Below are 24,190 nucleotides of genomic sequence, written 5' to 3' on the forward strand. Positions count from 1 at the left end.
GGCACAAGGGAGCAAGAGGGAAGTGCCTTATATGCCTCAGGATGGCCAGAAACTGGGTCATTGGGTACTCTGTGTGTGTGTGTGTGTGTGTGTGTGTGTGTGTGTTGAACTGGGTTCACTTTATGGACGATTAATTAATTTCTTTTAAAGATCTTTGCTGGAGACCAGGTAAATTACGCCCACTGCCCCCAATCTTCCATTCCACCCCCATCAACTCTTCACTTCCTCCCACCTTTCCCAACTCTGGTACCATGGTGATGTGGGGGGGCAGGGGGGTAAGAACCTAGATACAGCTGAACACAATTCTGCCATGTTTCTTAGGAAATACTTTATTTCTCTGAGCATGTACAGGCTATTCTTAGCTTCCAAGAGTGGCTGGGCTCTGTCCCTTGCTATGACGAAATTCTGCCACTGGACAGTGAGGTGTTCATTTTGAGGGAATACATGGGCCTTGGGGGTCTCTGCGACCCAGTCACTGTACACCACTGAATAGTTAAACATGGTTCAAGGTTTTGAGAACCAAGACCTGGGCCTGCATAGCCCCATAGCAACAACCACCTTTCAAAGTCTGTTCAACTTTTTATTAAAGATACAGACAGAGGGAAAACAGTGAAAACATTTGAAATATAAAGCATTAAATAAGGCTTTCATTCTAACATCCTTTGTTCTCTTTAGTTGTAGACAGTTTTTACAGGGAAAGCCCCCATTTGACAGATTTTTAGATGGTATTAAACGTGGTAAATACTGTCCATTTTGGGGAAAAGAGAAAAAATTTGTTGAGCTGATTTACAGCTATTGTTGTTGAAGTCCAGTCCTGTTTCCCTGAAGAACAAAACAAGACAAATGCACACACAAAAGAGTAGAGAAAAGAACATCAAAGACAGAAAATTTAACTTCTGTCTCTAGCGTTGACTCTCACTTGCAGCCTCACCGCTGGAGAAACACAGACCCAGCATACGGTCTTATCAGCCACTCCAAGACCTGTCAGCGAGGCTTGGAGACTTGTACCAGCATCGGGCAGTTTAGGGCATTGCTTTTAGCTGCCTCACTGGTCACAGACTCACTGTAGTGTTGCAAAAGATATAGTTGTCTTGGTCGGCTCAGCCAGATGTTTATTAAACAGAAGGGGAAAAGAGAGACTAGACAGGGAAGAGAAGAAATAAGGCAGGGAGGAAAAGGACAAAGGAGGGAGGAGATGAGAGCAGGAACCCAAATCTCTCACATTCCAGGTGCTATTCAGGTTTTTGCTGAAAATAGTGGCGGTGACAATGTCATTGGTTCCCTCTCTCTGGCCCAGTCTGGTCAGGATGCCTGTCCGGATCAGGATGATGAAGGCCCAACAGTGTTCTGGTGGATCCCGGATCCCAGAAGATGGTGCCGGTGGCAGCCAGGGTGGCACAGCTGGCTGTTTGCAGTTCTGCAGTGTCCTCCACATTTTTATCTCCCCGCAAAGTTTCCCTTTTAAGGACCTCAAAAACAGGTGATGGGCAGAATAGCTGCAACTCTCATTATGTTGTCCACCAATTTCTGAAGTACCAGGTTTGGTCCATGTATTTTCATTTCCATCTTCTTTTGTTTACCAGTCACAATCTTAACACAGTCAGTTGGCAGTATCAGTAACCCTTTTTGTTTGGACCAATTCAGTATTTCTGTCTTCTTTTATTGTCTATCTTCCTTTTGTACCTTTTTCTGTCAACATTCTTTATTATGGATGATTGTGATATTTTATGAACCTTCAGCAACTTTCCAACAGTTACGCTCACAATCAGGGCAGGCCTGATAGACCCCCAGTTATTACAACAGGCATTTATTAGGGTAGTGTTCCCAGTATCTTCCCCCTGCTGAAACCAAAGGTAAAGCGGGATAGTTTCTGGATCCTTCCTAAATCCTTTCCTCTCTTATTATATCAGCTTCTCCACTAGTCCAGAGTTCACCTATTTTCCTGCATGTTTTAAACATCAGCGAAAAGTCTCCTCATTGTCTGGTTCAATAGGAAGAACAGTGGATCTTGCACACTGTGTGTGTTTCAGTATTTTAGCTGCTTTGGCTTCTCTGAGGAAGACTGCGCAGCTGAACTTCAGTCTTTATTTAAATTGCGATACATGTGATTATATTCTCATATGTGTATTACATAAATCCGGTGTGATGTCTGAATTGTTGTCAGTGTGCAGTGGTTTCCCTGTATGTCTGTTGTGCCAGCCCCTTCAGAATTGGGGGTAGAATTCTACTTGATCCTTGACATTCTCTCTGTCTTCAAAGGCTGATTTCTCTTTCGCCTGCTTCGGTGTGATCCTGATTTATCTTAGCACTTCTTCCTCTTCCCTTGAGAAATATATTTCTGCTTCTGGGATTTGTCCAATCAGCCTTTGTGGATACTGAAGGAAAGAGCTAATTTAATAGCCCTGGTTTATCCCCTTTTTCTGTCAACACCATACCTTGTTAGAGGTTCTCCAACGGCTTTCACTGACTTCTCATGAAATCTCTCTTTATTATTTACACACCCTAATCTTCCCAACCCTCTTTGTTTTACATTTTTAATAGCACTGTCCTTACATGTCTCCATCTACAGTTTCTCTTCTTTAAACCACTTACATTTAATGCAGTTTATTTTCTGGACACATACCATTTTCCATCCGTTTCTTTTTCCATCCTTTGTGTTATTCCATCCAGCACTACCGCTTTGGTCCAGAATCTGCTCTGTTGAATTTCAGCAGCCTTCATTTCCCCTTTTTTAGTCTCGCTTTAGGCCTGCTCACAACCCTGACTAGATTATGTTCCCTTTTGTGTAGCTTCTACCTCATCTCTCTTTGCATCTAGTTATGTCCTTAACGTTCCTCAAAACTAAGTCAAGCGTTCCTCCTTTTCTTTTACTTGTCACTCATTTTGTAAGGTAGTAACTACACAAAATATCTACTGACCACACTTACTGCTCAACGTATGTGTACATAAGCAGTATGTTCTTCTCGGCAATATGCATGGGCAACTCTTAACATTTCATCTTTTGGCTCTTGCAGGACTTGAATAGTTTCACAGCAGCCTCCCTAAATAGAGACAGCTAAGCTGGCTCCTACTCGTTGTTTTGAAGCTGCTTTATAGCCCTCCACAGATGACATGCTGGTAAAAACAACTGTTTCCTGTCTAATACTTTCACCATTGTGGCCACTGGTAGAGCTAGACCAACAGTGGGGAAAGTGTTAATCCAGACAAAACCTTTATAACAGCCAGCACTATATGGACCACCTCCAAGGGCTCAGTATGGGCCACAATTTGATAACGTGTGGGAGATGGCATTCGTCTTTGCTTCCTGTCCCATTTTATTGTGTACTGCTGTAACGTCTCGCTGTTTTGAGTTAAAGAGCTGCGATATTCTGCCCCAGAGGTAGCTGCACTGCAGTTAGGCTGAAGTAATCCCGGGGCCCAGATTCACACCTATGGCAAGTGACACTTACAGGGAAGCCTCTGAGAGTGCTGGGTGTGAGGGGCTTGTAGGATCAGACATCCTGTAAAGTACCTTGAGAGCCTTCAGGTTTAAGGGTACTATATCAGTGTGTAAACTGAAAACCTCTGCTCAGTGCAGATGTTGTTTGGGGATTAGAAGGGCTAAAGTCATAGGAAAACAACTTGCTGGTCAAAAGTGTTCTGGGGAAAATTTTTAAAAGACTGGAGGCTTAAAACTAAGAAGTTGTACATGGATGAAATGGGAGCTGTTGCCAGTGCTTCATGCACAAAAGTGTTTCAGTGAGAATTTGCCAAAAAGTTAATTTCACAATAACAGAACTGCTTCATTAAGAGAGGACGCCTTTATCCTGGTCAGCCAGTGTATTCGATATTGTGTTGTACTGTGCATTAGATTATGACCCCACTGGGGTGGGTTACGTATCTTCTCCTAGCTACAGCATCAAGCATGTTGATGATGATGATATGCTCTCTTCTGTGACTCAAAAACATGAGTACCAACCTCAGGGTAGATGGTTAAAAACCAGGGCACAAACCCCAAATTGGTGGTGAGTTCTCTACTTAGATTTCACCAACCAATTACCAAGTGTAAACTCTTCAGGCGCTATAGCAGCCTTAATGTGGGTCACAGATGGTCCTGTTGGATACTCCCATCTGTGTCACCACCCAGATAAGCTTGTCTTTGTGATAGATGGCCCTTACACCAAGAATCACAGGAATATTCAGCTTATTCCCAGTCCCAAAGGACCAGTCACTTACTCCAGGTCAAGTGCACCTTAGATCTCACGCCAAAGGCAATCCTTGTAGCCAATCTATAATAAACTATATAAAGATTTATTAAATAGGAAAAGGAAACAAGAGTTATTTACAGGGTTAAAGCAGGTAAACATATATATACAATTTAGTTACAACCTTAAATTTCAAAAAGTAATAGATGATTCCAGACTACGCAGTTGGGGATCTCTTGCTTATGCCTAGATACCTTGTCCTGCAGAGTCCAAGCAGCATAGAAATCCAGTTCCTTCTTTTTAGAGATTTTTATCCCCTTCCTCACTTACGCTCTTAGCTGCAAACCAGGGGCATAGCCGGGGGTGGGCCACTTAGCATCCAGGCCCACCCAAATCTAAACAAGGGTGCAGTGCTGCCAAAGTGGCCCGGAGCATCACTTGAGCACCTGCAATCTGTGACGGAGCTATGCACTCACCCTTCAGAAAGCTACACTCTGGCAGTTCTGCCCTGCCATTTTCGGAGCTGCCCCATGCACGTGCCCAACTCGGCAGGTGAAGCCCTGCGTGTGGGGGCACTGGGGCTAGGAAGAGGGCATGGCATCAGGGCAGAAGCTAGGCCAGCACAGTCTTTCATTGCCCGTCCACCCGAAAGTCGGACCCCACCCAAATTTCCACTCCTAACTACGCCACTGCTGCAAACTCAGCTGACGGAAGGAATCCACTTGCATGACTCATCTTCACAAGGAGGGGGCAAAACAAAAAATGTCTTTTGTCCTTTTTAATGTTCCACAATAGTGCATCTGGTGTCTATGGACCTTCCCTGTTGGGCAGAGCATAACACCGTCTGTTGGAGACCAGCACAAATTAATGTCTCTTTCCTGTCTGGTGATTTACACGGTCACAGGTGCTTGCAATACAAACGGTCAAATATTACCTTACCATAGGGGATAGAGATGTTACAAGTGAGATTAATGTATGCAGCAATCCAATAAAGTCTAAACAGTAAACACATTCTTATCATCTTAATCCCCATTTTAACAGTACTAACGCATGGAGGAGCCAAGCTGATTCCAGCTATGTATTTGTCAGTCTTCAGTTGAGACATGGAGACCTTAGTATGAGCTGTCACCTGGTCTGCCAGCATCACAGGTCACAATAAATAATCACGATTTAAGCCTAAATGGTTGTACTGGTGTAATTCAGTGCTGACAATACAGCATGTGTTATCAGACTGATATCTAGGGCATGCAGAGTCCGCGATCATCTTGAAATAAAGTAACGAATTCAGAGATTGTCTGTCCATCCGGACGTGTGCTTTCAGTCAAACGGAAAACATTTTCCTGTTTATTCTTTCCAACAGGGAGCTTATTATACACAGCCTGTGTATGCGGCACAGCCTCACGTCATCCATCACACCACCGTGGTTCAGCCAAACAGCATTCCATCGGCTATCTATCCAGCCCCTGTTGCTGCACCTAGGACTAATGGTGTGGCCATGGGAATGGTTGCTGGGACCACCATGGCAATGTCAGCAGGTGAGAATTAACTCTTGAATATGGCCAGTAAGGGGATCCCTCAGAATATCTGCACAAGTAATGCAGCTCTGTTGTGTGTGATGGGGGGGGGGGGGGGGGGGGGGCGGGGTTTGTAGCTGATTGTGCCATGAGAAATAAAAAAGATGCCAGCACACACATATTTGTCCATTTTAAATTCAGTGCCTGTCTCTGCGGTCTTTTCTCCTACGGTGCACAATAAGAATTTGCCAGAATAAACTCTGCAGAATCAGTCTTTAAATGTTGATGTAATATAGCAAATTGCAACAAAGTAATTTCAAAACCAGTTTATACATGATTGCTTCTGAAATGTGGCCAACAACCCTCAAAGTTATTTCAGGGATTAAATTAAGGAAGCACCCAGTGCAAACTACGTTTTGTTGTCCCTGATTTCCATAGCTAATTGTGCAAAAGTGTTTGCCGCAGACATAATGAGTTTTTCCTGCACTAAAAGGGAAGCTAAATGTAGCTTTATTTGCTAACCTCAATTCCTTTTTAAACAAAGGTTCAATCCATTTGCTCCCAGTAGCGGTTTAACATTCACATTTTCAAAGATAACAAAGTAGACCCTCCAATTGGCTCACCCTATAGGGACACATTCTTAAGACTTTAGGTGTATTATTCATACGCTGTTCCATCTGTTCCAGGAGCAATGTAATAAGCAGCTTCATTCCTTATTCACAACACTGTGATCATACCCTCAAGTTCCTTTTATAAGGTACTTATAATGTTGTTGAAGATGTTAGTATTAAATATTTTGACAACAGAAACATTAATGTTGGCATATGTATAATTCCCAAATGATATGTAATTTTTGCTCAATATTTAAATCCTGATAAAAGCAGATTAATTGATATCACCTAAAACAAAGGACAAAGAATCTTTTTATTCGCACTACAGTTTATATTTCTGTCCTTTGCTGATATTCAAAAAAAAATTCAGTATTGCTCCTTGAATTGTGCAGCAAGGTTTTTAAAGACTGTCACAGCTATAAATTCACAGTAATATACTGCACATCTTCTTTGCTTGCTCCAGTAATCTGCGAATCAAAAATAGTAGTTTGTTATGGGAATCTCTGTCATGAATGGCAATGCCACGGTCTGTGTACAGCAGGTACCATTCAAATGGACAGTTCTCTTTCCTGTGGTACGTGTAGTATTCCCTAAATTTACATTAGGAAGGAAATGCAATTGCTCCATGTGGCCAGTGGCCAGTTTTTAATGATTGTACAATTAAAAAGTTCTATGGGTATAATTGTTTTAAATAGTCATTCTGAACATCAAGATGACACTTAGAATAAAACAGTCTTGAATTGTATTCTGCACCTCACATCACACATAGTCCAAAGGCTGTGTGAAAGTGCTATTTTGAAAGCCTTCAGAACTATTGATGTGTTAGCAACAATGGAGTAGTGGACTTCATAGAAATTATAGGTGGAAGAGACCTAATAGGACATCCAGTCCATCCTTGTCGCCTGCTGACATAGCTTGGTTCCCTGCACAATATTCGCCAATGCTCTAAGTAACTCAAACAATTGACATTCCCCCCTTTCTGTGGGAGGTAATGCCCAGTCTGATAAACCTGATCATGAGTTAATTTGCCCTGATAGACTAAACTTCATCCCATCACTTTCAGTTAAAACGTCCCTTGTAATTTACCCTCCTTGGTGTTTATGTACTTCACATTTTTGTTGTGTCTGCTGCTGTAACTTCTTCCATCATCTTTGCCAGGCTGCAAAAGGTTTCAATGGGCCACTTTTTATATGCGCCTGGAAAACCTGGAGAAAGGAAGCTAGTAGAAGAATTGAGTGTATGCAGATATGTTAAGCCTAAATGAATTCAGAGTTTTGAAGAGGTTCATTAAAAAGCTTTATTCTGTTCACTGTTTTATCTAACGTTGCCTACTTGAGCAAAATGCCTGGGATTGAGTCCTCACTAGCCCACTACTGTCTGGAAGAGTTGAAGAAGAATAAAGGCAGCTTGCAGTATGTTTTCCCCTCAGATATAGTATTTGTGGCACAGTGCTCTGTGGACAGTATGATATGTGAGCTGAAGGTGCATATCTGTTCAGTTTCAGGCATCCTTATCACAAAACTCATCCAGCAGAATGCTGTAAAGTCTTGAGGGTGTTAATCTGTAATACAAGGCCAGTGGCAACTCTCTCTCCCTCCCTCTCATGGGGCCTGACGCTCAGAAATGAGGGTTCTCAGCGCTCCCTCATTTCCCTCCCTTCATTTCCTCCCCTGGGCAGCTGTGTCAGCTGTCAGTTGGATCAAGATCTAGGAACAGGCCAGTTTGAAGCTATGCTTTTGCTCCCAAGTTAGGTGGTGGTCATAGAACTGATAAATGAAATCCTCCATCACTGAGCTGAAGACACCTCTATTCAATTCTGGCAGTTTGCACATGAAAGACGCTATATTAACAAGAAAGCGTCTCGAAGCGTTGGCCCAGCCACACAACTTCCGTAATGGTAGCAGAGATTGTGGGCAAGTGTGAACTGGAGCTGGAGGTGTAATTTCCATCTTGGATCAATGTACGTGCGCTGGCTTTGGCTGACCTAGAGTGCTGAAAATAGCAGGGTAGCCCCAGGGGCCTGGGTGGTGACTTGGGCTAGCTGCCCAGGTACAACCTGTCCAAGCCCACAGATAAGTCCTCACACAGCTCACCGTGCTGCTGCCTTTGCTGCTACGGTTACACCTCTCTTTTTAGTGCACGAGCAAAGCTAGCACATATGTCTGCCGGAGCTGGAAATTACACCTCCAGCTCCCGTGTAAACACACCCTGTGTGTAGGCAAACAAGGAGCCATTCTGTGCTCAGCTACAGCCGCACTGAGCCTCTGCAGCCTGCCTCAGTCAGAGCAGGGAGGCTGGCCCCAGTCAGCAGAGCCACCCTTACTCTAAATGCTGTCTGCCCTCTCTCTCTCCTCCCTGTTTCAGGAACCCTGTTGACCACTCCACAACACACTGCAATTGGAGCACATCCAGTTTCTGTGCCAACGTACAGGGCTCAAGGAGCCCCTACCTACAGCTATGTACCTCCACATTGGTAAACATGATGGCCAATCCATGTAAGTGCTGACACATGTCTAATGTGCATGAGGTTTTTAAAATCTTCATTGTAGGCCTTAAAGGTGAGCTGCAAATATCAAGCCACTGTAGCAGAACACGCTGCATGTCCCAATAGTAGCAGTCAGCATAGCATTTACTTTCCCTTTTCTAACAGCCGTGTTAGTCTGTATTCGCAAAAAGAAAAGGAGTACTTGTGGCATCTTAGAGACTAACCAATTTATTTGAGCATAAGCTTTTGTGAGCTACAGCTCACTTCATCGGATGCAAGATGTGCACTCTAAGGTGCCACGAGTACTCCTTTTCTTTCCCTTTTCTGCAGAACTGCAGATTTTCTCCTTTCTTTATGCCTTTGTAAATACAGAAAAACCTACTAACAGTAGCCTCCAAAAAGCCAAATAGCACAGGGTAATGAAAATGGAGGTGCTCCAGCTGGTGTTCATGCAATACCAAACCCACCTTTGTCGGGTCTGCACTCTAATGTAAAGCTTTACCGGTGACCTCAGCAATGTTAAGACACAATGACTTCCCAAACGCGTGCAACATGCTGCAGTCAGATGTGCTGATCTCTTGATAGAACTGATACAAAAGCACGTCAGGCCCCTGGTAAGGTTTTGCTTTAGAGTGCAAGTTCGAGGAACTCCGGGCACGTCTTCCTTTCGGATGTCTGTTGGAGATGGCAGCAAAAACCTTACGGAGCCCTGGGGTGTGTTAGCGACAGTGTTGTTGGCAGTATGAAGGTGGAAAGGAATGTACGAGTCTTTCCCTTTCACTTCTGGCCTCCATGCTTTGAGGGTTTTGGGTGGATGGCTATGTCCTGCCACAGGCTTCACTGCCACTAAATTTTGGTTTGCTGCTATTTATTGGGACAGCGTCTCTTGCTATCTGCTGTTGTTCATTTATATATTGTGGTGGCCCTCACAGGGCCCCCATCAGGACTGGGTTCCTATTAGTCTTCGGGTCCTGGGAAACCCAGCTGGCTATTTAAGCCATCCCCTTTGCGCTGCCAGACAGCCATGGGGGAGTGGGGAGAATACCTGGCCCAGCCTGCTCAATTAGCATGCAGCACCTCTCACAGCAGCGGATGAAGCTCTGAGATTTCCCTGCGTGCCACACAGGTGAGGTGAATGCATTTGCGTCTCAAATTCGTCCTGAGGGCAGTTATCTTAAACAAATCTCTCCTCACAGAATACATTATGTCTGACTAATCTTTTCTGTGAATAATTGTTACACAGTGCAATTAGCTGAGAGCATCTCAGCTGAGTATTCTAATTCTGTGTGTGTGTTTAAAATGGATTGTGAGATGCACTGACATTGCTCGAAGGCCAAAGCCCTCTCTCGTTATATCCGATAGAAAACCCATTCAAAGGAAACCTGTCTGCTTCTGCATCTGTGCTTCTAACTTTTTCCTTTAATTTGTTTGTTCTTTTACAGATCCGGAGTCAAACATTGTATGCAACTACTCAAGTCTTACATCGGTGCTGGAGCAACTGTACCACAGCACCAAGTCTGTTTGCAAGAACAAAACAAAAAGTGCAAGGGTCACTTTATGCATTCTTTAGTGTTTTTTGTAAAAGCTGCTTTTTCTAATCTTCTGTCTCTATTTTTTCCTCTTCTCCCCCCAGTCCCACCCAAATTGTGAAACACCACAGACTGACACTGAGCAGTAGCCAAGGTCTCTCTTTGATCCTCTCATTTTAAAGTTCAGAATATTCACTTTTCTATGGTGCCCCATTCAGTGGTGCAAAGATCCCTGTTGGTTGGTTGGTTGGTTACTTTTTGTTGTTGCCGAGAGTCTGTTTTATTTGACTAGTAAGAGCAATTGATGTTCAGGGTACTATGTGAAAAGCACATCATTGGTAGGCAAGTTTCTTCCAGTTTGGTTTCTTTTTTTGTTTGTTTGCTTAATAATATAAATTATTTAATTTTCCATAACACATTACAAGAAAATTGGTGTCTTCCAGATAGGTGTTGTGGTAGGCTATAATTCATTCTCCGCATATAAATACTGAGCTCATTCCTTCTTCTGTAGGATTAAGGGAATATAAACCTTATTAGCGGCATCACACACTTGTCTTTGGAAACAGAAAGACTGTTCACCACCAGGGGTTTGTCTGCTTTTTAAAATTGGGGGAATATACGCCATACAATGAGAATAGAGATGGAGGGGAGATACACACTGCCATAGGAATTGGATCTTATTGGGGAAACAAGACACCCCCTGTGCCGGTCCGTATTAATTTCACTGTGTAACAGACAGGACGGTTCCTTTCCTTGCTAACACAGATGTATGCTAGGCAGTTGTAAAAGGAAACAAAGGGATTTCCAGTTGTTAGTTGTAATAGCCTCCACAGGGACCAGCGATTTGGGAAGAGAAGTGGAGAAGCTGGTGGAGAAGAGTGTTTAAGGTCGAGCTAGGGAGAATATAGGTCTGCTTTGCCCTGCATCCACTCCAGGCTCAGACACGCCAGTGTGAGGTTTGTGGCTATATCAAGACCTCTTTTTAGTTCAAACTCACTTGGGTGCAATTTGTATCATGATGTAACTTGGGTTCTAAAGCAGGTGAAAGTGTCTCCAGTCACTTTGATTGCTAATTGAGCGCAATTACTGTACTACCGGGCAGATCATAACAGTAAATTGGGGTGCCAGTCTTGTTTCTTTGAATACAGTTTAACTCCATAGTAGTCACAGGGAGAGCTTTATCTGAACACAGTTTCTTACATTGTAGAGAACAATAGTATTACAAGGCATTCGCCAGTGGATGGGATGATACAGGGTGCTAGAGGTCACACTGCTTTGAACAGAAAAGAATAGGAAATATGGTGACTAACATGAAGCAATAGCAATAAATTTGTTGCCTTACTAGCTAAAAGGCACTTACGTGGAGGAGATGGAAAAATGAGGGCAATCAGTCATTTAGTTTGGTTTAGAAACTAAAGGCAACAGGCTTGCACAGCCAATGGGACGTGAGCAAGTCACTGATTTTTTTAACCCTGGAATTCCCAAAAGGGAGAGCTGGTGTCGTCAGCCATGTGTCATTTCCATTTTGTTGGCTTTTTGTGAGGTGTCTGAGTAGAGCAATAAGGTTTTGCAGAGGGAAGGAGGCACGAATACAAGTATTTAGAAATGATGGTGAAGGTACCTATGATTTATTTTTCAGTTATTATCCCAAAACACAGCACACAAGACAGAGGAGGCGTTGTTTTGTGTTTCGTTTTGGTAGAGAAAAATGTTGTTGTTTTTTCTCAAGCTGTGCCAAAAGAGTTCCATTCACCCAAAGGCGTGTGTGTCTGCAGCTCTGATTTCTCTGGGCCTCCCAGTACAATGGTAGTGGGCCAATCTAGAGTCATTTTTTTAAAAAGAATCGAATTAACAGAAGTATTGATGGGGAATAATTTCTTGTGCAGCCAGCAGGCCTGGACTCGGTCCCCAGCCCAAATTAATGGTGTTGGCCAATCATAGTTAAATGTCTGTGCTAACCGCTGGACTTGGATCATGCATACACTGGACCTTTACCTTTAGCTAGGGATGACAAAAGAGTAATTTGCAAGGGGGAACCTGTTTGGGGGTTTTCCCCTAGCTAATGATTCTGTTCTTCTAGATGCCAGATCGTAGAATCTTTTATTAAAAAATTAATTATCAAGGCTTTCAGCAGCAGGTTAAGGCTCCAGTCCAGTACAGCGCTTCAGTACAGGAGTCATCCCATTGAAGTTTAAAGTCAAGCCCGTGCTTAAGTACTTGCCAGCTGAGCATCTGCAGCTCTCATTGAAGTCAGTGGGAGCTGCTGGGCATCAGCACCTTGCAGGAGTCTGGTTTTAACTGGGGCACGTCGGGGCTGCTTTCTCTGCTGCTGGTTTTGTTGTTGGTGTTTATCCTGGTCTTTTACCAGATCAGATGTTGTGTCAGCAACTCTGAACCGGGAGTTTATTTTTTTGAAGGAACTCTTTTTAAAGGAGTCAAGCTCCGATTCTCCTTCCCTGCCCCCAAAGCAAGCAAACTGGCAAAGCCGGAATGCCGTCATTTTAATCACTTGTATCTTTTATTTTTAAACCAATCGTGGGGGAGGGGGAAGCAAAATTTCATAAGAATTTATACCGTGTGGTACTTTGTGTTGCACTTTGATTTTGTAAAAAAGAAAAAGGAAAAATAAAAAAATTAAAAGAAAATATTCAGTGTTAACCTATGTAGCTTTGCAGAGTCCGGTCTTAGGGTTAGTACTTAAAGGGGAATGTGTGTTTTAACTGACGTAATTACTGTACTTCATTCTTTCACTGTTTGTAACTCACTGAAATTAAATCCAGGCAAATATCAGGGGGATTTAAGAGCACTCAAATACCCTTTTTGCCCTCACTATATTGTAGGTTTCCTATTAAAGTGACTACATATCGAGGTTCATCTGTCAGTCGTGTTTAAACATGCTGCACTGAACACGTACCATACAATAAACTATGCTAGTAAACATGATGGTACTAGAATTTACAGTCTCAAGAGCTGTGTTAGCACACTTTGGGCTATGTAAACTAGTATGTTTCAAAACAAACATCCTCAAGTAGCTATTGTTCTATTTGTATGTAATATATGCTGTTAATTCAGGAAGCAGTTAAGATAGGATCCCTAAAATGTCACAATCCCCTTTTTCATGTCTAAAAAGAAAATACTAAGCTTTTTATTAAAAAGAGAGAAAACACTCAATTTGGGTTTGAGAGCTTCAGTGTGCCTAATAGAGCACAGAGAAATCATTCTAGGTTGACAAAGAACTCCACGTTAGCTGTTTGTTCAAAGGACGTTTAACTTCCCCAAAGCAAAGCTCTGCATTGCAGTGTTGAAGTTTGGAAAGCAATTTAGGCCTAAAACTGACCTATTTTCCATTACTACTGACTAAGGTTCTAAAGATAAAGAGGAAATCCCTTTGTTAAGGAGAGAGAGATACTGATATGTGTTGCCATTAATGAGATCGGCTGAGTGTTTTTTCGTCACTTGGATTAATAGCAGGTCTATTCCATCTGACCATGTTATGCATGGGCAGAAACGTCCGTTAGCACAATTGGAGTGCAAGGATGTAGAATCTATATAGCCTATCTATCCAGGTAGGGAATACCTTTGATTAGCCACCACATTGTATAGATGCTGCCAGGGTTTTATTTAGGGTTTTCCCATAGAGAAGAACCTCAAACCTAAACAGTCACACACAGGTACACATTATAGAGTTTGAGTTTTATTGCTCTATTCTGACTAGTACATTGCAGGATGTTGGATTGCAGTGCCTGCTAAAGTATGCAGTAGTTCATAACGACCATTTTACCTCTGAAACAGTAATTGCTTATAAGGAGGGACCCAAATGTGAACACTCCTGACGTTCAAGAAGGTTCAGAATCCAAACCCAGAACCAAATTTTGCAAAGGGCCTCTGTCCCTAACGATGGTTCCCAGCTAAAACTCTGGATCCACTCACCCCCATGAGTGTGTTCGAAATCTGGATCTAAATGTTGTGGCTTGTGCCCATTTCCAGTTCCCAAATTGACTGGCTTCTCCAGTGAAGCCCTGCTACCACACAGTTCTTTAATACCTTGCCCTCGTCTGAGCAAAGGACAAGAGAGCTCATGTCCCCTCAGATAGGCAGAGGCTGCGAAATAGATCACTGCAGCTGCAGGCCCAGAAGAAGCTTCTGGGCACCAGAGTTTTTAGTGCAAACTTGACTTAGCTGCTGATTGACGACAGTCACTGCCTTTGATTGACACACATTGGAAAATGGAGGCAAGATTATTTGCAGAAATATGGCTGTTATTTGTCACCAGCTTTATAAGCAATGATTGTGGGTGCACTAGAAAGTTACAGTGTATCATGGAAGTGGCCTTACAGTGAATAACTGAAAACATCTGCAAGTGGCTAAGTCCAGTTTAGTTATTTCATAACATGCAGGACAAACACAGAGCAGTTGTTCCAGGCGTCATTATAGAGAAGAGCTAGGAGTGTATTGGTCCAGTATAATAAGGAAATTGCAAAACAGACCTATCACGTGATTGATTTTCCTGGTGTCTGACATCCAAGGTTAGGAGAGTGCCAGGAAAAGCTGACTCTGCAGAAGAGTGCTGGGGTATTTCAGATCATGAACAAGAGACCAAATTCCAAAGTTGCTTTGTTCTAGCTCCCAGAACAATAGATTCTGCCACTATGTGCCCCCACCCTCCCACCCCCACTTTGCTGTTTTTTAAATACTATGGATGTGCTCTTAGTTCAGTTCCCTAGCGGGGAGAGATCCCCGTGACAAAGCCACTAGCCTGCGGAGTACCAACGAATACCTTTGTTGGCCATCTGCTTTGGAAGGGCTGAGAGAGGCTGAGCTGTCTGTTCATCCTTAGAGAGGGGCTCCAGAGGAAGACTCAGGCACGCTGGTGGGGAGCAGACTGGGGGAAGCCTGTGCTGCCTGGCACCGTCCAGCCTCATTCGAGTTCACTTTCAAACAAGAGAGAGGGGCTAAATTCCAACCAACAAAAAACCCTCTGACCCCTATTTTAGTTTCAATAATGTTATGGTCAGTTGCAACTCTAAACCCAGCGGGCCTGATTCCCATATCACATACAGTGGTGTAAATTCAGTTACTCTATTAACTGAAGTGAGATTACCCTGGATTTATACCTGCAACGCTGAGATCAGAAACTGACCTGGTGCGTTCCCATTTGATGCTGAAATGAGGGCCTCCCATAGCAGGGTTGAAAGGACCCCCCTCCTAAGTAGTAAACCATTTGCAGGAGGCCAAAAAACCCCAGAGGACATAGACCCATACTGCATTTTAGACATAGGAGCTAGATGGATTGAGGTGGCAACCCTAAATTCTATTGGAGATCAAGACATTTCAGCTCCATCACAGAGCAAGATTAAGTCTAGTAACTGCGGTGAATGCCAGTACTGACTCCAGTCCGGGTGTACCAAACCGAATAGTGCCCATGGGATTTTGCTGTCAATGCCTGGAAGTAAATCAAAGGAGCTTAGCTGTGGAGTGAAATTACAGTAGGCTGATGATTAATTTGCATTTGCCTGGTCTCTGCTTGGATGACAACACTTCTGGTTGTTGCAGTATCGGATCCCATCTGTAAACTGTTATCCTAGAAATATTCCATTGTCATTTTTTAAATAGAAGTGTCTGGGAAATAACAAGGCCAAGAAACATTCCAAAGCTAGTAAAAGCAGAAGGCAGGGGGCCTCCTTCCTGCAAGCAGTCAAGCCTTCTGTAGTGGTTCTGTTCCTTTTGTACTTGTGTTTGATTGCTGGAAAGAGGGACCTAGTTTAAATCAATTAAGGATAGAAAAGCAGGAGACCATCCAGTAACACACAACAATGAAGATATATTTTTAGTGGAAAGAGAAGGGAGCCAGAGCTAATGGCTGTGCAGGTGGACTGATCGAAATGTGTTTTCACGTGGTATAATCCTGTAACAAATGGAGAGATTAGGACTTTGGCAGTGGTTTAATGAGATGATTGCCTGAAATATTGGTGGCAGAGAAGCAAGTCCTTGCCTGCTATAGAGTGGTCTGGTGGTCTAATGCTTAGTGGTTCCCTTCCAGCACATTTGATCTGTCACGGCTGTGGCAGTGATCTGGAGTCTGGCTGCTGATTCCCTGTCTTTGTGAATTACACTTTCAGTTGGCCCAAAAGATCCTGCTTAATATGCTGATTTAGCGTTTCAAATACAGTCATCATATGTCCACCTTGCAGGGGGAAAGCAGGCATCATGGGCCACTGAGTCTCGGTCTTTATCGAGTCTTAACTTAGGTGAAGCTCTCACTGAGGTCAGTGCCTGATGAGGGACTGCAGGGTAGGCTCTGTGGGTGGGATTCTGGTATGGGACAGAATTTTAACATAGAGGCTCAGATACTTTTACTCACAATGAAAATTGCCTTATTCCTTGAATAGTCCCACTGAAATCAGTGGGACTAATTGATAAGAAAGGCGCTAGGATCTGAAAATCTGGCCCATGTGTGAGTTAACTGCAGTAATTGGGATCCAATATTTAACACACGGACTCTTTGCTGGAGCACTGCTTATATAGATTTCATTTTGATTGAAAGCAGTTGAGTGGAGGGACAAAGGGGCCAAAGGGCTATGGAATTGCATCTCTGATTAACTGGGAAGAGGGTTATTGTTGGACCAGTGCAGAAGGGGTTAAAATGCATTCACATTTTGTGTTGATGTGTTACCTCTGTTGTGACTGTTTTTCTCAACTTTAAAGGATACCGTATAAATTATATGGTGATTAAAATCCCACGGAAACGGTGGAGAGATGAAAGCATTGTAATGAAAATAACGATCAAAGTTCCAGTTATGTCCATTAACCAGTCCCTTATATACCTTTGCTTTAAGACATGTACTGTAATGCAAGACTTGAAAAAATGCATATTAATAGTTGTGCTGGCCCAAATCAATGTCAAAGAACCTTGGAGCACATACAGAATGTGATTCCAAGAGACTCAGCTGTGTGTACGAGTATTTGCTCCTGTATTTTATGAACAATAATAACCTAGTAAATCTTTTGGCAGTTCTGATATGTAATTTAAGCGCTTTTTACCATACGTGTTATTTAAGTTTTTGTTTTAATGATTGATGTTTATTATTCTTAACTAGAGGAACTTTATGGTTGAACTGAAGTTGGATGCTTCTTTGAGCTACAGGGAGCATTTCAGAACACAAGTCTGTGGGCTTTCATTTCAAACGGGAGTATGCAACATTTCCTAGAGTGCGAGGCAAAAACTAAGCGACCAGGACACAATCATCCCAATTAAAATGTCCATTCCTAAGGTCTATATTTTCCTCACCCCTTCCTTCCCGTGTAGCTATCCCAGCTGTACAGTAAGCCAGGCTGCGTCTGATAAAGGTGTTGGTTGATTTCAGTGGCGAGAGCAGCCAGATGTCAGAGCATGTATGATGTGTATAGCACGTATCTCACATACCCTCTTGCACTGAAGGAGAAATTCCCCAGAAACACATAAAACAGGGCCCCAATCCTGCCAACAGCTCCACGCAACAAGCCCCTTTGTCTTCACAGGGGCTCCATGCAAGCACATGGGTCTGCGCCTGCACATCTGCAAGATGAGGGCCCAAGACAGAAACTGTGTCAGATCTGTTTTATGTTGTAAGGTTAACATCGATCTAGAGTCCAGACAACATGTTAAACATTTCCCTACAGTCAACTGTCGTCTTGACTTCTTCCGTTCCCTAGTACTAATTTAAGAAAAATCTTCTAGGGACTTTGGATTACATATTCCAGTGTTTTAGTGCTATGTGGACATTGTTAGTCAGAGAAACCGACAAGAAGATGAAATCTGGCCTTGCTGTTTTAGAAAGGAAAACCAAGCTGCAAACACATTTTATTTTTGTTTTTTGAAGAAATCAACCAGCTTAAAATAGCAATAAGAACCATCAGGCAATCTGTAATTCCAATTTTCTTTTATTTAAAATATTTTCAGTCCAAGTGAGCTCTTCATTTAAGTTCACATGCTCAGTCACAGAGTTGTAAGAAATGTTTAGACCCTACCTTGCCTTAGGGAGCAGTCTTTTAAATTCATGCAATTTGTGTTTCCTGACTGTTTATTTCTCCATAAGATAATTGCACTTCATTTGGAGAGAAACCATTAGATGGGACCATTTTGATTTAACGTCTAAGGGCCACATTAACATTCCTGAAATGAGTTGGGATTGTGTCCATTCTCCCTTAGTTTTCTTGGGGCTCTGATCCCGCAAACTCTTAAACACTTGGACCCGTTTTGCTTGCGTGAGCAGTTCCATTTCACTCCTTTGGGCTCACCCCCAAGTAAAGTTACTTGCCTGCTGGAGGGTGTGCGGGATCATGCTGGATGTTTTCTGTGCCATGTGCGATTGAATCTGATTTTTAAAGAAACGGCTCTTTTTCTTCAACAGAGATTGTTTGCGGGGGGGGGGGGAATTGAAGAGGCATCTTCTGATTGACATTCATGTGGGATCACTTAGATTCATTGGTAATCAGGTAATAATCTGTTATGAGGATTATCTCTACGTCTGTGAAAAGTGGGAGCGTCAAACTATACAGTATAATTACAGCTTTTCCCTGTTGATAATGGTAAATTGCCGAGTTTTTTTAAAAATCATTATGTAACATTTCAACCCACAATATTTCTTCCTCTTTATATTTCAAGAGGTTATAGAATTCCATCACCCCCACCCACTCAGACCACCCACTCCCCTCACAGATCATGACTTTTCCTTTACTATGACTGTTAAACCACGCTTGTGTACTAGTCCCCTTGGGTCCACGCCTGCGCTATGGTGAGTGCCTCCTATGCCATGGCCTGCAGCAAACCATCCTGGTTTGGCAAACTGCTTAAGCATGTGCTGAACTTTGAGCACGTGCTTAAATCTTTTTCACTTTAAATTGGATTTAGGCATGTGCTCAAGTGCTTTGCTGAATTAGGGATTGACTCAAGCGTTTTGCCAAACTTGGGTAACTGGGGGCTGAGGGTGCTCAGCGCTTGGTGGAATCAGAATCTTTGATAGATCAATTCACAAGGATAACCGCTGTCATCAGCTATGGTGAGGAATAGAAGTGGATGCATTTTCTATTACTGATGGCAGCCAGCCTTAAATTTGCATGGCTCAAGTTGTCTCTGATTATTACTTACTTTGTCTCCCCTCCTCCTACCCCCGTTTGTATCATGTTCACTTACAAGCAGGAGAGAATTCTGCACCTTTTTGCCATTTTACATTTGCGTCCTAAACATGACTGCCGATACAATCCATGCCAATACCCAGGAATTGTTTAGATTTCATAGCACATAACAGAGAAATAGTGCTCTCGGAGTGTGTCTTATTTTTGCTTTTTTCTGGATTTTTTTATGATTTTTAAATTAATTTTGAACAACAGTACAGCTTGGATTACCTAGTTTTAAATTTTATTGGAACTCTTAAGCAAAAAATGAAAAAAGAAAAAAAGAAAAAAAAAAGAAAAGTTGAAAAAAAAAGTAAACAAGTCTTCCAAGTTTAAATCAAAGGACTCAATGGTGTGTAAGAAACATGGCCTTGAGTTTAAGAATTGGAAAGCCCACAGCCGCAGCTTGTGAATATGAAGTGTAAATCTGTTTTGGGTTATTTTGTTTTGTTTTGTTTTGTTCTGAAGATCAATTAGTGATCTCCCTGACAGATTTAAGCCAAGAGTTTGTAACTGTATGATATTTACTGTAAGATGTAGAACATTCGATAACTATTAAAATGTTTCCAAAAAAATTGCTGGAAGTTTGTTTCTGGTTTGTGAGCATTTATACGCACGGCAGCTGAGCATTTTGGGGGATTTGTCACGCACAAGAATTCTAGGGGAAAGAATATCATGAATAACTTGGGGCCTTACCCTTTATTGATCTGTCCTACAGAACTTAACCTGGTCAAAACAAAAGGGATCGGTTGAAACTGCTCTCAAAACCTATAGACTGTAATCGAGAATGAGCTCTTTGTTGAACCACCCAATCGGATGCGATAGCAGGACTTTTCCCATAAAGCTTTTCTGCTCTGGTTGAAGTGTATGACAGTTTTGCTCCTTGTCACTGTCTGGAGTGGTTCACGGCCGTGAGTGCCAACCTCAGGGCAGACTGTCATGAAGCAGGGCAGAGACCTCAAACTGGTGGTAAGTTCTATAATTAGATTTCACCAACCCAGGAACAAATGTGAACTCCTGAAGCACTATAACTGTCTTACCATGGAGTCACAGACAGTCCCCTTGGTCATGCCAGTTTCTCTTGCCACCCGGGCATGCTGGGCTTAGTGATAGTTGGTTGCTATACACCAAAGGTCACAAAAGATTCAGGTTGCTTCCAGTCCCAAGAGACCAGTCACTTACCCTAGGTCAGTTTGTACCTTAGATCTCACACCAAAGACAATGCGTGTAGCCAGTCCTACTGTAAACGAAGTAAAGATTTATTAACTAGGAGAAAGAAACGAGAGAGTTATTTGCAGTTTAAAGCAAGCTAAGCTATATGCACAAATGAGTTAGTCTAGGGTTCCAAAAGGTGACAGAGTTGTAGCAATCTGTCAGCACTGAATCTCTTTGAGGACTAACCCAGGTTGACCCTGGGAATCTCTACTTCTGTTTCGTAGCTCCAGCCCTGAGAGAGTCTAAGCTGCAAAAGAGATGAAAAATGTTCTTGTTCACTATCTTAATTTCCCTCTTCCAGAATTCAAGCTGATTGGACGAGCCATTTTGCATGTAGCCTCTTCATGGGTGTGAAAGGGCAATTAATGAAGTCTTTGAATTGTGATGTCCCACAATGACCCCATTTAGTTCTGATAAGCCTTCTTAATGAGCAGGTGAGCTGGACTGGTTTCCAGCAATGAATGTGTCAGTGCTCAGCTGAGGCCTAAAGCCTTGGCACAAGCTGGCACCTGGGCTGCCAGCATCACACTCCTGACTTAAATGGCAGCAGGAGCAAGGCCCCTATTAAGCATTGCGAAGGTGCAGGCTGACTGCTGGGGAGGAGGATGGTCTTGTGGTTAAGGCAGAGGACTGGAGCTCTTCAGACCTGACTTCTCTTCCTGGTTCTGCCACAGGCATTAGGCAAGTCACTTTGACACTGTGTGCTTCATTTTCCCATCTGTAAAATGGGAGCGCTACCCTGGGGTGCTGTGGGGCTTGTTAGTAGCACTTGTCCTCCAATCTATACCTTGGAAATTAAATTCTCCCATAATCATACAACTCCCAGCCGTATTTATTTCATTAAAAATATTAAAGAGGTCTCTCTCCATATCCAAACCAGATCCAGGGGGACTGTAGCAGATCCCAAGCGCTAATGACTTTGCACTATTACATTTCATCCCATTTCTATTACTCCAGTTTTCAAGGAGTTCTTGTATGATATTCCAGTCCTCCTCAATATTGGCAATACCTCCCAACTTTGTCTCATCTGCAATTGTATTGGTACACTCCCACTTTTTGTGCCAAGGTCGTTATTGAACATATTAAATAAGATTGGTCCCAAGACTTATCATTGAGGAACTTCTCTAGTAACTTCCCTCCAGCCTGACAGTTCACCTTTCAGCATGACCTATTGTAGTCTCCCCTTTAACCAGTTCCTTATCGAGCTCTCAGTTTTCATATAAATCCCCATCTTTTTCAATTTAACTAATAATTTCCCATGTGGAACTGCATCAGTTGCCTTACTGAGATCCAAGTAGATTCAATCTACTGCATTTCCTTTGTCTAATCAGTTATCTTCTCAAAGAAGGAGATCAGGTGGGCCTGGCACAATCTATCTCTTACAAAACCATGTTGTATTTTATCCCGATTACCGATGACCTCTATAGCCTTAACTACTTTCTGTTCCAAAATTTGTTCCAAGACCTTGCAAACACTTGAGGGCCTGTAGTTTCCTGGATCACTTTTATTTCTTTAATAAAAACAGGTACTATGTTAGCAATTCTCCAGTCATAGGGTATGACCCCCAAGTTTACGGATTCATTAAAAATCCTTGCTATTGGGCTTGCAATTTCATGTGCTAATTCCTTCAATATTCCTGGATGGTAATTATCCAGGCCTCCTGATTTGGTTCCAGTAAGCTGCTTTAGTTTAGCTTTCACCTCAGATGTGATCATTTCTACTGCCATATCCTCATTTCTCCATTAGCCACCTTGGCACTACCTCTGAGCTCCTCATTACCCTTATTAAAAACTGAAACAAAGTATTTGTTTACGTGTTGGGCCATGCCTAGATTATCTTTAATCTCCAGCCCATCCTCAGTGCTTAATGGTCCCACTTCTTCTTTCCTTGGTTTCTTTTCATTTATATGGCTAAAGAACCTTTTACTATTGGGTTTAATCTTCTTTGCAAGGTCCAGCTCTGCTTCGCTTTTGGCAATTCTCATTTTTCCCGTACATTTTCTGACCTCCAAGAGGTCGCTCTCCTTGCTGATCCTTCCCATCTTCCATTCCTTGTAGGTTTCTTCTTTCTGTTAATAACTTGTTTGAGATGCTTATTCGTCCAGTTTGGTCTGCAACCCTTCTCCACAAATGTTTTCCCCTTGCCTTGGGATGCAGGCTTCAGACCATTTCTGGAACTTTGACTTAAAGTAATTCCAAGCCTTCTCCCCATTCAGATCCTTGAGTTCTTCAGTCCAGTCCACTTCCCTACCTAATTCCCTTAATATTTTAAAGTTTGACCTTTTGATATGAAGGACCCTAGCTGCAGACATAGTTTTGGTTTTCCTTCCATTTAGTTTAAACTGAACGAGCTCATGATCACACGAACCAAGGCTGACCTCTGCAATCAGGTCATCTATGACTGTTTCTCAACCTGGGGGTCATGTCAGTGGTTTAGAGGGATTGCAAACAGGGCCAGTGTTAGGGGGTAGGAAGCAGGGCAATTGCCTAGGGCCCCACAAAGCTAATTTACATGTTTCAGACCCACGCTGGGCTGAAGCCCAGAGCCCTGCGCCCCTAGTGGGGCTGGAGCCCAAACTCCCACATCCCGCAAGGCTGAAACCCCAAACCTTACAGGTCTGACCTCTGAGCCGTGGAGGGATGAAGCCCAAAGCCTCAAGCCTCGGGGGTAGGGGGCTGAAGCCCAAGCCTCATGCTTAAAGTAGGGGGGTGTCGCAATTTTTTCTAGGGGAGGGGATCATGATTTGTTTTAAGTCCAAAGGGGGTCACCAGCACAAAAAGGTTGAAAAACCCTGATCTGTGTGGTCCTTGCTAGTTATCAGCACTAAATCTAAAATTGCATCATCTCTTGTTGGTTTTGTGACTGGTGAAGAAATCTGTCAGCCATCACCTCCAGGAATATCTGGGCCCTACCTTTTTTAGTAGCACTTGATCTCCAATCTATGGCTGGGCAATTAATATCTTCCATAATCACACAACTCCCAGGAGTTTTGATTTGATTAAAAACATTAAAGAGGTCTCTATGCATATCCAGATCAGATCCTGCGGGTCTGTAGCAGACCCCAAGCTCTGTCCAAGGGGACCTCTGGTAGCTTTCTTCCCCAAAGTGATTTTGACCCAAACAGATTCCATTTTATCTATTCCGTCACTTCTAATTTCTTTCCACTCTACCTCGTCATTAATATACAATGATACTCCATCACCCTTACCTTAATTTCTGTCTTTCCTGAACAGCACAAACCCTTCAGTACCTGTTCTCCAGTCATGACTATCATTCCACCATGTTTCTGTTATCCCTATAATATCTGGTTTCACTTCCAGCACCAGTAGTTCTAGTTCCTCCATTTTGTTACCCAGGTGCCTTGCACTGATGTACAAACATCTTAGTTGTTTCTGCTCAGCTTTCCTCACCCGATTAGGTACAGTCATTCTACTGCCAGTATCACCCACCTGACTGTTAGCTGCATTGGCACTGTTTTTCCTCTTGATGTCCGTTCTTC

At 42.9% G+C, this 24,190-nt stretch overlaps 1 protein-coding gene across 11 annotated transcripts in view; it reads left to right on the forward strand.

Annotated features, from left to right (window-relative positions):
* FAM168A (family with sequence similarity 168 member A) overlaps window positions 1–20,032 on the forward strand; it is a 360,452-nt gene extending 340,420 nt beyond the window's left edge. For 8 of the 11 annotated variants that reach the window (XM_074954883.1, XM_074954937.1, XM_074954962.1 and 5 more), the window contains 2 exons: window positions 5,545–5,719; window positions 10,237–20,032. In XM_074954883.1, coding sequence (XP_074810984.1) covers window positions 5,545–5,719; window positions 10,237–10,364 — 303 coding nt within the window. In that variant the 3' untranslated portion in view covers window positions 10,365–20,032. Of the gene's footprint in view, window positions 1–5,544; window positions 5,720–8,673; window positions 8,805–10,236 lie in introns of all 11 variants that reach the window. The other 3 variants (XM_074954973.1, XM_074954928.1, XM_074954945.1) reach the window with 1 other exon arrangement.
* Window positions 20,033–24,190: the final 4,158 nt, after the last annotated feature.

This window comes from Natator depressus, chromosome 1 (genome assembly GCF_965152275.1).
Source record: "Natator depressus isolate rNatDep1 chromosome 1, rNatDep2.hap1, whole genome shotgun sequence".
Taxonomy (NCBI): Eukaryota; Metazoa; Chordata; order Testudines; family Cheloniidae; genus Natator; species Natator depressus.